General features: G+C 30.5%; 1 protein-coding gene across 1 annotated transcript; it reads left to right on the plus strand.

The window, feature by feature from the left end:
* Positions 1-380: 380 nt before the first annotated feature.
* On the plus strand, positions 381-5,560 carry LOC126672665 (protein NRT1/ PTR FAMILY 2.7). Its single transcript, XM_050366621.2, has 4 exons — positions 381-525; positions 597-814; positions 1,215-1,753; positions 4,695-5,560. Exons 1-4 carry the CDS (start codon positions 432-434, stop codon positions 5,512-5,514), a joined length of 1,671 nt encoding a protein of 556 aa, XP_050222578.1. The 5' UTR covers positions 381-431; the 3' UTR covers positions 5,515-5,560.
* The last annotated feature ends 11,775 nt before the right edge of the window (positions 5,561-17,335 follow it).

A 17,335-nucleotide genomic window follows, 5' to 3' on the forward strand; every position in this document is an offset into this window, starting at 1 on the left:
ATTCGTACATGATTAAATCAACGTACTTAAAACAAGATACAATACAAACGTTGACATCATAAACAATTTAAAAATGATTAAACAATGACATTAAAGTCCATAGTAATTGTATTAATGAAAGAATTAAAATTATAAAATGGATAATTTTCATATGTTCTATATGTAGGTCCATGACATCATATTTTAAAATAATATTAGTGTTAGCTCTAATCAACATTAATTAATTCATAATTGACAATAATACAATCTAATTATTTACTTATAGAATATATTGACACTATTATCTTTGACTTCACCTATGGATAGATTTGGAAATTAGCTCTTATATATATGCTGCCAACTCAGCATATAGAAGCCATACCACCAACTTTTCATTATTTAAGACCTCATTTTATCAATAACATTACACCAACAACAGCAAGAAATTAACCATGGACGGTTCACTCTCTTCTGATCCTGAAGCAAATACTTCAAGCTCCAATGGCAGAAAAAAGGGCAACTGGATTACCTTCCCTTTTATCGCAGGCATATTTATATTTCTTAAACTAATTTCTTAAACTAAATTTATTCTGAATATGAACTTTTTTTATGTGCAGGGGCTATGGCTGGAATGACAGTTGCTGTTGGAGGATATTTAGCAGACCTGATTGTATATCTGATTAAAGAATTTAATTTCAAGAGCATTGATGCTGCTCAGGTGTTTAATGTTGTTAATGGTGCTAGCAATTTATTTCCTATAGTTGGAGCTATACTTGCTGACTCTTTCTTCGGCAATTTCTCTGTTATTGCTCTATCTTCTTGTGTCTCTTTTCTGGTAATTTCGTATGTTCTTTTTACTATTTTTTGCTACAATAATATTACATGCAAACTTGTCGAGTTTTAAATTTTGACATTTTATCTCTTTTTTGAAAAACGCTTGTAAAATATCTAAACTTTATATTTTATAAAAAAAATTGTTATTCAGTCGTTTTTTGTTTTATAGTTTGTTTAAATTGAGAGTTGGAAAAGGTTAATAAGAGTTGACACAATTTAGAAAATTTCTACCTTTAGAAAAATTAAATAGGATGCGTGTATTTTGAATCTGAACTATCCATTTTATAATGAAGAGTGTATTAATTAACCATGATCGATCATATACAATTAACTTGAGAATAATTTAATCCCTTCGGTTAACAGGTTTGACACCGTCATTATTAAAATTTTGAAAAATGCAGGGACTGGTTCTAGTTGTCTTAACTGCAATTTTCCGAACCTTAAGGCCAACGCCTTGCCAGGTCGAATCGACTCTATGTCAGGCTCCATCAGGATTCCAGTACACAATCCTATACGGATCTTTAATTCTGACATCAATAGGGTTCGGAGGAACACGATACACTTTAACGACAATGGGAGCAAATCAATTCAATAAACCCGAAGATCGAAACACTTATTTCAACTGGTTTTTCTTCACTTTATACTTAGCCTCAGTTATTGCCGCAACCGCCATTGTTTATATAGAAGAAAATGTTGGCTGGGCAGTTGGATTTGGAGTTTGTCTGGCTGCTAACTTTATTGCTTTAGCTTTGTTTCTGACGGGAAATCGATTCTATCGACATGAAAAACCCGGAGGAAGTCCGTTTTCGAGCTTGGCTCAAGTTGTTGTCGCTACCGTGAAGAAGAGGAAGGTTATGTTATCGTCTAGAAGTGAGGATTATTACCATGGAAACGATGTGAAGGTGAAAGAAGTGTCTGGTTCAGTGACTAAGAGCTTCAGGTATGATTTTTCTAATTCATTTTTATTGTATTTTACCATTAAAAATACGTTAAAAACTAACATGTACTTAAACCATGCTAACGGCATTTCAAGTTTTTAAAAATATATCATTCTAGTGATTTTAATTATTTTTCGATCACCGGGTTACTAACTAGTCCAAAAATAAATATTAAGTTTGTAATTATGATGTTTCATTTTTATTTTATATGGACATATGTATCACTTGCACACAATATAATCTACCTTCTAATGTCCCAAATTGAAAAGGTAGATTCTAATTATGAGCTGAAATGATTGAATGATGCCTTTGGAAGTAGACTACACTATATGCCGGGTTGCAGGCCACATAACAAAAATCCAATAAAGTTTGTAGCACTACTCTACCTTTAATTCCTTTTTAAGAAAATACACACTTCTATTTATTTATCAGAATATATATTTTTATTTTGATGAGAGAATATATATATATATATATACACACTAAGTCAACTTGAAGGGGTGTGCACTGTGCACCCAACCAAACTATCTAAAAATTTAAATCAAGCTGAATTAAAAATGGTCAATTTAATTTATATGTTTTAATTATTTAAAAAGTTTAAATCAGTTTGATATTTAACTTTAAAAAACCAACAAATTATAAATATAACATTGTCTTTCAAAAAAATAACATTATTTTTCAAAAAACTTAAATTATTTTTCATCTATTTAAATACCAAAATATGTATAATCTGACTTAGATTAAATGCTAAAATATCTTTTATTTTTTTATTTTATTTGTCTTTTTTTAAAAATATTTTTCTTCTAGTTTGATAATATTAAAAATCAAATTGAAGCGAGTTGAATTTTATCTCAAAAGTTCGGTTGAGTTTGTAAATTAAAAAAAAAATCCAATTTTGATATTTTTACTTTCAAATTTAATCGAATGATCACCATTTGCCCATTTGGATATTCTACCCACTCCAATCCACTACTATATCCACTTGATGTTGTGGGGAAAACGCGAATCCTGAATGCCTGTCGAAGCAAAGATAGGGACACTACAATGTGTGAAGTTCAAGTCAAGAAAGAGCATTATTCAAGTTCCCAACCAAATTCTTTAGGATTTGGTCCAACTTAAATGATGTAATTCAGATAATATTTAATACAAATAGAAACTATTTTTATATACACACAACTATAGTCTAAACATCAGATATATTAGAATTTTAAACTGTATTAGTTTCATCCGTTATTTATTTAATATGTGGAAAATATAACCATGACTCATTTGAAGTATAAAATACTACAATTTGAAAATGGCGTGACATACAATTTAGGCCTAATGTCATAAAAAACTCCGACCTTTTAGCCTCTTTTCAATCATACCCTGACGTTGCAAATTTGTCAATTTTACCCTATTTTGCATTTTTGTGTTTCAATTGTACCCTGAAAAATTAAATTAACGTCTTTTGCGTTTGGAAATTTGTTTAAAACATTCTACATGTCTCGCATATATTAATTGTATATTTTTAAAATTTATTTAAATTTAGTTAAATTAATTAAGAATTTAAATTAGTGTTAATTTGATTATGGTTTTTAGTTAGTTTTTAAAAATAAAGAACTTATTTGTACTTTTTTGAATAAAAAAGAATTTAATTTTATGTTTAGACTTAATTAATTGAATGATTTCATCATTTAAGTAAAAAAATTAACAAAAATTAAAATATTGGGGTACAATTGAAAACGGAAAATTCAAAAGTGGATAAAATTGACAAATTTTCAACGTCAGGGTAGAATTGAAAAAAAGTTTAAAGGTGAGGGGTTTTTGAGTGATTAGGCCTACAATTTAATGGTGTATTTTTTGATTTTCAGTATTAAAAACATTTAGCTCACTGTATTTAAACATTTAGTTAAATCTGGAAAGGATTTATGACATCGTAGCATTGTCGGTCATAAAATATAGGCTTAGTTATTGAAAAGTAACTCATTTTTTTAATGTTTTTTCATTTAAACTCTCAAAATTTCAATTTTAACTCATTTTTTAATTTTTCAAATTCAATTGTTTTTCATTTATTTAAATTGAAGTAAAAAAAAGTCAATATACCCTATATTCTGAATTATTGATTGTAAAATGCTAAGTTGAAACAATATGAATAATTATTAAGGGCGTATTTAAATTTTTCTACTACAATTTGAACAAATAACTATAATTGAAATAAAAAAATAAAAAATAAATTAAAATTATACTATAATAAAATAATTGAAAAATGAGATATTTTTGGACGATTTAGTCTAAAATATATCATGAATATATTTTACTTCACTATTCAATCATAATATCAAAAAATAGTCGCCATGCCATTTTATATACTGCAATACAACAGTTAAATAATAAATAATCGTCTATAATTTGGAATTAAATTAAATAAAAATAATGTATATTAATTTGTAATGAATGGAATAATAAAAAATATATCCGACTTAGATTACAAATGTCCATCATAAATGGACTAGTTTAGTTGATCGTATATTATCTTAAAAAAGCATGATATTTTTTATTACTTTCTTTATTTTGAATTGATAGACGTTATTTTTATTTATTTTTATTTCAATTATAACCGTTATTTATTATTTGAATGTTTACCATATTTATCCTTATAAACTGTAGTTGAATGCATTAAAATAACACAAAAAGTACTAGACAAAAATAAATTACTACAATAAATAAAAATGAGTGTGATATTTTCATTTTATTTATATAAGCTAATTTTTTAATATTTATATTTATTCTAATTTGTTTGGGGCAAAAAATGTATTTTTTAAAAGGAGATTTTCGGCGCTTATACTAGAATTTGAACCCCAAATTTTAACTGAAAATTATCCAACACACATTATTTGAGTTATACCTCATTAGTTAGCGGCGTATTAGTTTGTCATAATCAAATTCTAATAAATTGACCAGGTTCTTCAACCGAGCAGCAATGATAACCGAAGGCGACGTAAAACCAGACGGAACAATCTCGAAACCATGGAGAATTTGTTCAGTTCAGCAAGTAGAAGATTTCAAGACACTAATCAGAATCTTCCCAGTTTGGTCATCTAGTATTTTCTTAGCCACTCCCATCGGAATGCAAACCAGCCTCACCATTCTCCAAGCTCTAGCAATGGACCGTCACATCGGTAAACATTTCCAAATTCCGTCTGGCTCCGTCATTGTCATAGTTCTTTTCACAGCCACCGTCTGTCTCTCCGTTATCGACCGTTTCTTTGAACCCTTCTGGCGGTTCCTAACTCGAAAAACTCCAACTCCATTTCAACGAATCGGAGTTGGCCACGTGTTTAACGTGCTAAGTATGGCTGCTTCCGCTGTAGTAGAGTCAAGAAGGTTAAGAAAAGATGATACTGAGGCATTAATGCCGGCGTTATGGCTGTTTCCGCAGCTGATTTTGGTCGGAATCGGAGAAGCGTTTCATTTTCCGGGACAAGTTGCTTTGTATTATCAGGAATTTCCTATCTCATTGCGTAGTACATCAACGGCTATGATTTCTTTGATCATAGGGATAGCATTCTATTTAAGCACGGCTTTGATTGATGTTCTTAGAAGGGTAACGGATTGGTTACCGGATAATATTGATGATGGAAGAGTTGATAATGTGTATTGGGTTCTGGTGGTGATCGGAGTGGCTAATTTTGGGTATTATCTGGTTTGTGCTAAGTTGTATACTTATCAAAATGTTCATGATGTTGTTAAGGAGAGTGGTGCTTTAGTTTCTGATAAGTGATGGAGGAGACAAATTAAGGAAACAAATAAATTCAATATTTAAATAACTTTTTTTATTAATTTAAATTTAGGCTTTTATCAAGTTTAACCAAATCTAAGCATGAAAAGTGAAGGATTGTGTTTTAATTGTAATTAAATTTTTTCTGTTAAATAAATTAAGTACTATAGTTTTACTCACATGAAAGTTATTAATCCAATCCATAAGGTTGAATTAAAAAAAGAAATCATCCATAGTCCATTAGATGTTACATGAATAAGATCAAGCTTAATTGATTCAATTGAGCGGGTTTGGTCGTAATTGAATCTAGATGTCATTTTTTTTGGTTAATCCTTATATTTATTTATTTATTTGGTCCTTTTATAATTAAATTTTGCAATAATTTAGTCCTTAAAAATATATCAGAAACAGAGTAAATAAAAAATAAAACTTTTAAAAAATTAAATAAATAACAAATTTACAAAATATATAGAGGAAAACAGAAGTATAAGAACTAAGTAAATAAAAAGTAAAAAATAAAAAAACTAAATAAAAAATATATTAGAGATTAAGTAATAAAAAATAAAAAATATTAGCTACTTGGGGATGGATTATGCCTTATAATTAAAATAACTAAAAAGTTGTCCAGTTATATGTGTTAACTACAACACTTTTTTTTTATAATTTGGGGAGGGGAAACACTTGTGGGAGAAAACGAACCCACGACCTAACAGTTTGCTGTTTAGCGCTTATATATTTGAAGTATAACTCATCGGTAAACTACAACACTTACTTTAGTATTAATTAATCAATTTTTTTTAAGTCATTTAGGTTGCTATTCAATTCTTATCCTTTGTAGTGTTCAAGCATTTACTTATCTTTTGTTATTTTATTGGGTTTTTAGATTAATTCTAAAGGAGACTTTTTGAGGATATTTTATTTTGCAACTTAATTACACTGGTATTTCATTTTTAACACCTTTTTAATTCATATTTTTTTATTTACCAAAATGATCTATTTTTAGTTTTTTAATTCTAGAAATACCTTTTTTTTAATTTTTACGTTAATGTTTTTATTTTGTATTTTGGTGGTATTTTTATAGTTTTTTTATGGTGTTTTAATAGTATATTTTTATAGGGTTTTTATGATATATTTTTATGCGTTTTTAGTGTAAAACACACTTGGTGTATTTATGATATATTTTTCCTAAAAATACCATAAATTAATTCTTTATGTATAAAATCAGCAGCATCAAAATAAATTGGAATATAAGATAGTATTTTTTCTCTTAGAGATAAATGTATATGACCAAATATAATAATTAATTATAATAACATGAAATGTAAAATGATATGTGTACAAAATATTTAAAGAAATACAAAAAACGATGGAGTAAATGTAGCAGACTCGTGATAACACCACCGGAAGAAAGACGATGAAAATGAATTTTTTTTAAACACAACATCAGAAAAAAAAAACGATGACGATGAAATTTACTTTTATTATTTGATGTGATCGATGCCGATTTTTTGTACTCGTAGACTCGGTGGATTAAAAAATAGAAATTTGAGAGGAAGAGAGTGATTTGAGAGAAAGATAGGAAGAGAGGGATTTGGAATTTGAGGAGGTGGCTGTTGTTTATGTGAATGCAGTCCTAATTAAAGAAAAAATTATTTTTGAAATTATTTTTTAAAATGAGATACCGAGTGTAATTAGAATATCATGACATGTATTCGTGCAATTATTTATCAAAACTAAGGCAGTTTTGAAAATCTTCCTTGTGGTAAGTTTACTAATTAGGCCATCACTTGAGCTAGAGGTGTCAAAATTCGTTTGATTTTAATGTTCTGTGTTGTAATATTGATGCTGATTGTTGAATTTTTAATACCAATTTTTGTGAACGATTCATAACCGGATTGGTATACACATCGAAATCAAAATTATTCTGTAGGTGTTAATTATAAATTTAATTAACAAATAATAATATAGCAATATAAACAAATAATACAAGAAATTTACATGGTTCGACATTATAACCATTTTGTAACAATACAAAAAAACAAAATCCAATATAGGTATCATTTTAAAACAACATGCAAATTTGGTTAGCTACGGTGTTTAATATCTAATAATTTACTTATAATTTTATTGTTTTTCTTTTGTGAGTAGAGATGAACGCATACAATATGAAGTTAATAACCTAAATGGATAAATAATTCATTATCAATATTAATTTACCATTGATTCTATCACAAATTTATAACAAATAACTAGTAGATAATATATAGGTCATATTTTTTTTGTTTAAAAGCAATCAATACTTACTAAAAATCAATAACTATATTTCTCTTTATCTGTTTGATAGATAAACACACAAATTATATATAGTATTGGTATTTGGGTCGGGTCGCCCATGACGGATTGACCCGAATCCAATTACATATTTGGATTTACATGGGTTTGGAATAGGGTTGCAACTTTTAATGAAAAGTTGCAACTCCATGAAAGGTGGTAACTTAACGGAAAGTTACACCTATTCATGGCACCCATTATATGTTTATATATATATATATATATATATATATATATAGTGATACCACATATCAAACTAATGAATCATAACTCAATTCTCTATCAAATATACACAATTAATAGGTACATTAGGTGGTGAGACAAAGGTATTTTCCATTGTGAAAATACTTGAGACTAAGTGCATAATAATCGATCAAACTTGTGGAATCGACAAGAGGTATGTCTAGAACGATCCTATTTAATTTCCGCATATTTCAACATTGGTATCGGAGCCTTTAATGTTGATTTCCATGCTTTGATTGATTAAAATTCATAATATTTGAAAAATGAATTTTCTATATTATATGCCTTAGAATTTGCTCTACTTTGTATGAAAATAAAATATCCAAATTTTGTGTTTTATGATATATAATTTAGATATTTATAAAGTATGTTGTTCAAGCTTTAAAAAGATATAAAGAACACGAAATTTGGATTAGTGTAGAGAAAGTTATGATTATTTCAAGTTGGGTAGTTGAAATTTCAATTCTGGAAATTTCGAATTTTTGTGTGTTTTCAGAAACTTTGCCACGTTTTTTGAACTAAGTCTATGGCAGATAATTTTGTAAAAATTATAGATTTGAAAACTACGTAATGTCATCTTTAAAATGACATAAAGATCACGCAAAACGGATTTGTATAATGAAAATTATGAATTTTTGAACTTACCTTCATGAAATGCAAAATCTGCAAATTTTCAGATTAAAGGGTGTGATGGTTGAAGATAAAGTGTATTTTACACTCTCTTTAATGGAGTTTGTGATTCACACCCGTATCAAACGATGTCAGAATTGAAATCCGATTGTACCGTTGAACTCCGAATAGCCATAAATGGGGGGTTAGGAAAACATTTGAAACGAAATTCGGAAGTGTACTCTGCGCTTGTAATACACGCGCCGCATACGCGACTGAAACTGACTGCATAGGCAGTCAGTGAAGAGAGCAGCCCCACGCGAAAATGGGGCGCGTGGGGGGGCGCATGCAATGCCTTCTTGGAGTCGAAAACTTTCTGAAACACCACTGAAAAATTGTAATTTTTATTTCTGAATTTTTGATATATTTTTTGTATTTTTACGAAATGCAGATTATTTAATATTTAATTTATAGTTTATTACTATTATAAATTCAAAATAAATTATTTTGATAGAAATTAAATACGGAAAAATATTAAATATATTTGAGATAATATTTTGAATAATATTGAATTTCAGTGGGAGAAAATTAATTTTTTATATATTTATTTTGAATTTTATGAATCATTTAATTGATTAAAATGCAATTGTTAAAGAATTTTCAATTGGAAAATTCATAGAAATTGTATACAAGTGCTAGAAAAATTACTAATAATTTTATTTAATTTTCTAAACTCTTGATTCATACCCCGATTAAATAATTTTGTTTTATTATTTTAGTGACTATTCTTGAGTTATGGTGTGTTTAAATGTTTGATAAATATTTTAGGGTTAATTACATATAAAATCACCACCTTTACACGAATTTTCAAAAATAACACCACCTTTAAAACGTGTCAATTCAGGGCATCACCTTTCATTTCTTTTCAAAAACAACACGGGCACGTTTTTTGGTAAAATTTTGCTGACTTGGACACCCAATGAGAGTGCCACGTGTCACGCCACGTCAGCAAAAATGCCACTAAAAATGCGCCCGTGTTATTTTTGAAAAGAAATGAAAGGTGGTGCCCTGAATTGCCACGTTTTAAAGGTCGTGTTATTTTTGCAATTTCGTGTAAAGGTGGTGATTTTATATGTAATTAACCCAATATTTTATGATCATTAAAATATTATGGATTATTATACTTATTCCAATAAATATTTTATGAGATGGGCATTCTATGATTGGTAGAATTTTATTATTCTCATCAAAGAATTAAATGGCGCAAATTTAAATTAAGTTAAAGAAAATTTAACATTTGAATGATGAATTTGATTGGGAACATAGTGAACTTTTTGTTCTAGTTCATATGAAAAAATTTCAATAACTTATTTTGTAATTGCGACTAGATTAATATGATGATGATGTGTATGATTACATAATAGATTAATTTTTGCATTAAATATGTCTCTTTGAAGTTATTATTGAACTGAAATGGCTTCGAAAAATATCATAGCCGAACTTAATAAGGGTGAAAAACTCAATGGGGACAACTATAACATATGGCATCTAAAAATACATTATGTGCTTGAGGAGCAAGAAGCTCTTGATGCTGTTAATAATGTAATGGATGAACCAATGGCTGATGAGGGAAATGTCAATGATGCGCAATTTAAGCGCGACATGATTACACACACTGTTTGGAAGAAAAAAGATTCAACTGCAAGAGAAATCCTTATCAGTTCTGTGAATGATGATTTGGTGTATGAGTATCAGCAGTATTCCACTGCTAATGCCATGTGGGTCGCTTTGCGCGAGAAGTTTGGAGGAACTACTGTCTCCAGACTTAGGCAGCTAACTATCAAATTCGACACTTATAAGAAAGTCTCTAACAAGATAATGAAACAACATTTAAGGGATATGTGGAATATGATAATGGAGCTAAAATCAGCTGGACATAACCTCACAAATGAACAGCAAGTCCAAGCGGTCATTCGATCTTTGCCTAATAATTGGGAGCACATGAAAGTAAACATGACTCACAATGAGAATATTAACACTTTTAGTGATATTGCGCGCCACTTGGAACTTGAGGATGAGCGCCTCGAGGCTGCTAAACCTGATATTCAAGCATATGTTGCTGAATCTAATTTCAAACAAGGTGGTCATAAGCGTAAATGGTCTAAAAAGAGTTGGAAAAATAAAGGCAAGATGGATGGAGCTGGACCGGGACCAAAAGGTGGAAACAAGCACCAAAAGCGTGGTAAAAAATGGGATAAGATTAAGTCGACCTGTTATAATTATGGAAACATGGGTCACTATGCTCGTGAGTGCACTGAGCCTAAAAAGGTAAAGTCTTGTCTTACTTCTTTAAGAGAAGTTTTGTTTCTATTTTTTTATGTTTCTAGTACTTCTTTGCTAACTGAATCTCATCCTATATGGAGTGTAGATTCAAGAGCCACTAGCTAGAGACATAAATGGATTTCGTCGAATTACAAGTGGTCTTGAAGTGATATATGTAGGCAACATTGCAAGAGTTGAAGTCAAAGGAATTAGCACATGCAAATTGATTTTGCAAGAAGGCTAGATTCTATGTTTACATGATGTCCTCTATGCCCCGGAGATTCGACGGAACTTGGTCTCCGTTATTGCTTTGTTAAAGTTAGGATTTGGTTTATTTTTCAAGATGTTTATGTTAAGACCTCTAGTGGTACTTTATATCTTGGTTGTGGATTTTATGTGGATGTCTTTATAGTGTTAAACACTAAATGTTATTTTAATAATAGAGATGTTTGTTTTTCATTATTTTCTCAATCTAGCAATCATGATATGGCATGCTAGATTAGAACATATTGGGCAAGATAGAATGAATAGATTAACACGTGATGATCTTTTAGGATCAAACACAAAATTCATTTCGCCCACTTGTGTTCTTACAAGAAATAACAACTAGAAAACCTTTTGGAAAGGGTAAACGAGTTGAATTTTCTTTTTGCAACTTATACATTCAGATATGGATCAATGAATGTTCAAGAAAAGCGTGGTGTTTCGTACTTCGTTACCTTTCTTAGATGACTTCACTCGATATGTTCATGTCTATTTGATCTCCATTAAATCTGAAATATTAGATTGTTTTACAAGCATTCAAATGAGGTCGAGGATCAATTAGATAAAACTGTGAAAGTCTTAAGGACTAATCGAGGTAGATAGTATCTATGGGACCAATTTAAAGAATTGTGTGAAGAAAAAGGTATATTGAGGTAATTAACAGCTCCTAGAACTTCGCAACAAGATGGTGTTGCCGAGTGTAGGAATAGAACTTTTCTTGAATTGGTTAGGTGTATGATGGCTCAAGCTGATCTCCTAATTCATTTTTAAGGTGATATATTATTGATAGCATCCTATATACTTAACTGTGTATCTTTAAAATTAGTATCCTTAACACCTTATGAGTTATGGGCTAAAAGAAAACCCGATTTGAGTGAGTTGTGTCCTTGAAGATCTGCAACATACATTCTTGATTCTTCCCACAAATTTGGTAAATCAGAACCCAGAGGGAAGAAATGTATCTATATTCGATACTTTGAAAACTCAAAAGGTTATGTTTTTATTGGTAAGGATAATGATAGAAGGAAAACAGAAATTGAGTCCAAAGATGTCATTTTCATTGAAGATAATTTTCCTACAAAGCGAAATTTGGATAGTTATTATCATCTTTATAAGATTCAAGAAGAAGGATAAGTTGATCTAAATCAACTAATAGTTGAACCTCGAAAGTGAGGTATCTAATCCTATTTTTGATAGTGGGAGCACACATTGGTTGCTTCACACATTTCAATTGAGTGAGAGAGTTGAGAAATCCAAACCAATTTCGATTGGTGAAGATGATTGTTATCACTTGCGTTAGAGTGTGCATTCAAAAACTCTAGTTGTTACCCTCACTAATGATAATAAAGGCTAAACACATCCTAAGGTCCCTCTACTCTTCACTTTTTTTCATTGGATCCCTTTACTTCATTTTTTCCTTCTCGAGTCCCTTTACTTTCGTTTTCGTTGTTTATATACCCCTAGACGTATGAGATGTGGAGAGTGTGCTACACTCTCCGTTAAATATTAAACTTCTGTTAAATAATGATGTGTCAAAATAAAAAAATAATATGGCTAAAATACAAGGATTAAACATTTTTTTCTTAAAAAAAAAAATTGGAGTCTTCTTCTTTCCTCCTTTAATGGAGGAGCTCTCCTCCATTAATGGAGGAAACGCATGTTTCCTCCAAATGGAGGAACCCTCCAAAAACTTTCTCCATTATGGAGGAAACCTGCTTGTTTCCTCCATTATGGAGGAAACAAGCTGGTCTCGTTTCCTCCATAATGGAGGAAACGAGATCTGTTTCCTCCCACGGAGGAAACGACATTCACCTGCTCGTTTCCTCCATGGAGGAAACGAGCAGGTTTCCTCCACTAATGGAGGAAACCTTCATTTCCTCCATTAATGGAGGAAAAAAAGGCCACATAATTTTTTTTGGTATTGATATTTTTTTAAAAAATAAATTAAAATTTAATTTAATTAAATTAAATTTATATGAGGGTAACGAGACTAAATTTTATTTCGGAAAAAAATCAAATCTCGAATTAATTATTTTATTAATTAATTTAATTTAAAGTTGGGGTTTGATTTTGTTTTGTATGATAAGTACAAGGGTTTTATTGTATTATAGGCTAAATACAATAGATTTAATGTATTTTTAAGGTTAAAATGTCATTTTTATTTTTCGCCACTCTCAGTAACGGAGAGTGTGTTGCACTCTCTGAATTCCATCCATAAAAGGGTGTAATAACAACGAAAACGAAAGTAAAGGGACTCGATAAGGAGAAAATGAAGTAAAGGGACTCTATGAAAAAAAAGTGAAGAGTAGAGGGACCTGAGGATGGGTTTGGCCAATAATAAATCCAAAACAATGAAAGAGGCATTTTGAGTGTCTTCAAAAGAAAGAATGAAAAGTTGCAACGGAAGAAGAAATGAAATCTATTTTGGCTATTGTGGCAAATTTAGATTTAGAATTGCATCCATACAGTGGTAATTTAAATTTCATAAGGCCATATTGACCTGTGATTTTTAAGATGATTGATGAAGATCACTGTTTTTACATTAAAGGATCGAATGATAAATTTGCAATTCTATCTCTTTATGTCGATAATATGTTAATTGTTGGAAATGACAAAGAGTATGTCATGACACCATAGATGGTTATCCATAAAATTTGATATGAAAGATACAGGTGAGGCAGACTTTATATTGAGAGTTAAAATAAAAAGAGATTGTTATAAGAAACTTTTGGCTCTGTCACAAGAGAGTTATATCCAAAAGGTTCTATAATACTTCAATATGAGTACTTGCAAGCCAGTGGATACTCCAGTGTTAAAATATGAAGTTTTAAGTCCTACAATATGCCCTAAGAATCCACAAGAATAAAGAGAAATATCCACTATACCATATTCTAGTAGAAAGTCGAATGTATACTATGATGTGTACTCACCAAAACATATGTATTGTTTATGGGCGAGTTAGCTAGTATAACTACGTAAGAGACATAGTTTTCAAAAGAAAAGTGGCGGTACAATATATTTCTATGCATTGAAGTAGTAGTTGATCTCCAAGAGATGTATTTCTTGCACATGTGAAATCTCTTGGATTGCGTATAATTTAGATAATTGTATTTATCTATAAATATATTGTTGAGCTTATATTGTACTGATTATATGTATGCAAAAATGAATATTATGTCTTGTCATTAATTTTATTATATCATCACATCACATATATTATTTTTTAAAGGCTCAACAAAGATGTCACACAGATTTTAGATCGGCTCACTCACATGAGCGGTCGCCTCTAGCGCTAGATGAGCGAGTGGAGATGAGATATGATGTTAGGTTTATCGCCTCAAGAGAAAGGGATGAGGTTATATACTATATTTATAACCGTTTTGGATTGCCCGAATCCAAAGTGATCTGTGATAGCCGGATGTGAATTCTCATTATTACCTGCTAAGAGTAAGAGTTTTGAGAATTCAAGTTAGGCGTTAAGAAATGACTGAACTAAGATTCGTACAGTATTTTATTTGACATCGAAGATATACATAATATTGTAGCACATGATTCATACCATGTGTGCTAAGACGACCAAAAGGATAGTGGGAGAATGATTCCCTGCTTCTCCACTGTGTGAGACCATATAGGATAAGTATATATCCTTATGATTGTACCCGCAGACTTTTTACTGCTATTTATGTTTTATTCATGGTGTTTGCTATCTTAGCTTGCTACCTATGGTTATGGATGATTCGGCCTATGGACCATGTCTAGAAAAGCAACTGTGTATAAAATTGTAAATTCCGAGTAAGAAAGAAAGATTTGATTCAGTGTTTTCATTGGCTAGCCAATCTTGTCAATTTTTGAAGAAATGTGACTTGATTATGAATACACAAGTATATATGTTTTTTAACATATTCTGGGAGGGAATAGAGTTTATCATTTCAAAAGGATAAATCTAGGGTACTGCGAGAATAACAATGACTTATTTTTTTAAAGGTAGAAGCTGTTATGTCATTCCTAACAGATGCATAGCTATAAGCTCCCGAGTGCAGGTATACTCGCTAGGTCGCACGACCTATGTACTAGTATGAAATTGTGGTTATATTTGATAATAGAGAATATCGCAATGAGGTCTAACTCGTCATGTGCGAGTGGGAGATGTTGGTATTTGGGTCAGGTCGCCCATGACGGATTCACCCGAATCCAATTACATATTTGGATTTGCATGGGTTTGCATGGAATAGGGTTGCAACTTTTAATGAAAAGTTGCAACTCCATGAAAGGTGGTAACTTAATGGAAAGTTACACCTATTCATGGCACCCATTATATGTTTATATATAGGGTTAATGTCAAAAAAAAATCACGAACTTTATACATTTTTTTCATTTTAATCACGCGATTTAAATTTTCTCATTTTCATGCACGAACTACCACTTTTTCTCAAATTCATGCTTGGCGCTGAGGTGGCACTCATTCATTGGTGTAAAATGACCTCCACCTCAGCTAATTACACCAATGGAGTCATGACAGCTCAGCACCGTGCATGAATTTGAGAAAAAGTGGTAGTTCGTGCATAAAAACGAGAAAATTTAAACTATGTGATTAAAATGAGAAAACGTGTAAAGTTTGTGAATTTTTATGACATTAACCTTATATATATATGTAGTGATACCACATAGCAAACTAATGAATCATAACTCAATTTTCTATCAAATATCACAATTAATAGGTACATTAGGTGATGAAACAAAGATATTTTCCATTGTGAAACTACTTGAGGCTTAGTGCATAATAATCGATCAAACTTGTGGAATCGACAAGAGGTATGTCTAGAACGATCCTATTTAATTTCCGCATATTCTAACATATAGCTTGTTTTGTAAACTAGTTAAAGACAACAATTAAACTTATATCCAATATGCATATGAATATAATCAAAATATTTTTTATTTTATCCCTAGGGTTGAACAGTTGCTTGTCAGCTGATTTTACTAGAACACTCCAACCTTACTATGTTCATATTACCAATCAATTAACCCAAGGAAAAACTTTACTTGTGCATTATAAATCTAAAGACAATGATCTTCGTGCTCAATACTTAATACCCAGCGAAATGTTTAGATGGCGTTTTCATATAAATTTTTTTGGCACTACACTTTTCTGGTGCTACATGGCTCCCGACAGTCATCATCATGCCGATTTTAAGATTTTTTCCGCTGCCTCAAGTTTTCTCACGAAGTGTGATTTGAATAACGAATGTTATTGGAATATTAAAGATAAAGGAGCTTATATCAAAAATATTCCTACAGGTGTTAATGAATTTCAGCACGGATGGGAACTAAATTAATTGGAATTTGTAGTATTATATGTTTTCATCACTAGTAGAAATACAAAGAAAAAAACTTTCAATTTTAAATTATTTATACATATTATCAGAATTAGTGACAGCTCATGCCAGCTCAACTCACACGTTTTCTATGTTCTGTTTGTAACAGATTGTATGCTGAGTCAGCATAGTTAGTTAGGCTGTTTTAGTTGCTTTGCTTTGATCATTAGCATAGTATAAATAGTGATTAGCCTAGCTCATAGTTTGTAATCTGAGTTTTTGATTCATTAATAAAGATTTCAATTCTCTCTTATTCTTCTAATTCTAATATGGTATCAGAGGTTTCTCTCTAATTTTCTCGAGAAACAAACACATTGTTTCTTTCTTCTTCTTCTTCTCTTCTTATTCATCTGTAAAAAAAATTACAGATTCTTCTTTCTCAGTTCTTTGCGATCAGTTTGCTGTATTTTTCTTCTTGATCGCATCATTTTCTTCAAAAACGGTTATTTCTTCATTTCTCTCTTTTTCTTAGTATCCAAACAGCTTTTACAGCTCAATTTTTCTTTTCAAAATGAATCAACTCAGACCTGAAGAATCACATTCCAGTCCTTACTTCTTGCATCCTAATGAGAATCCTTCATTAATGCTAGTTTCAACTCCTTTCAATGGACAGAACTATTATGCCTGGTCAAGAGCTATGCGCATGGCCTTGATTTCTAAAAACAAAATGAAGTTCATGG

This window comes from Mercurialis annua, linkage group LG1-X, assembly GCF_937616625.2.
Source record: "Mercurialis annua linkage group LG1-X, ddMerAnnu1.2, whole genome shotgun sequence".
Lineage (NCBI taxonomy): Eukaryota > Viridiplantae > Streptophyta > Magnoliopsida > Malpighiales > Euphorbiaceae > Mercurialis > Mercurialis annua.

Coding starts and splice junctions, on each gene's coding strand:
- LOC126672665 (XM_050366621.2), top strand. CDS start 432: ATGGACGGTTCACTCTCTTCTGATCCTGAAGCAAATACTTCAAGCTCC. Junction 526..596: donor TACCTTCCCTTTTATCGCAG/GCATATTTATAT, acceptor TTTTATGTGCAG/GGGCTATGGCTGGAATGACA. Junction 815..1,214: donor CTTCTTGTGTCTCTTTTCTG/GTAATTTCGTAT, acceptor TGAAAAATGCAG/GGACTGGTTCTAGTTGTCTT.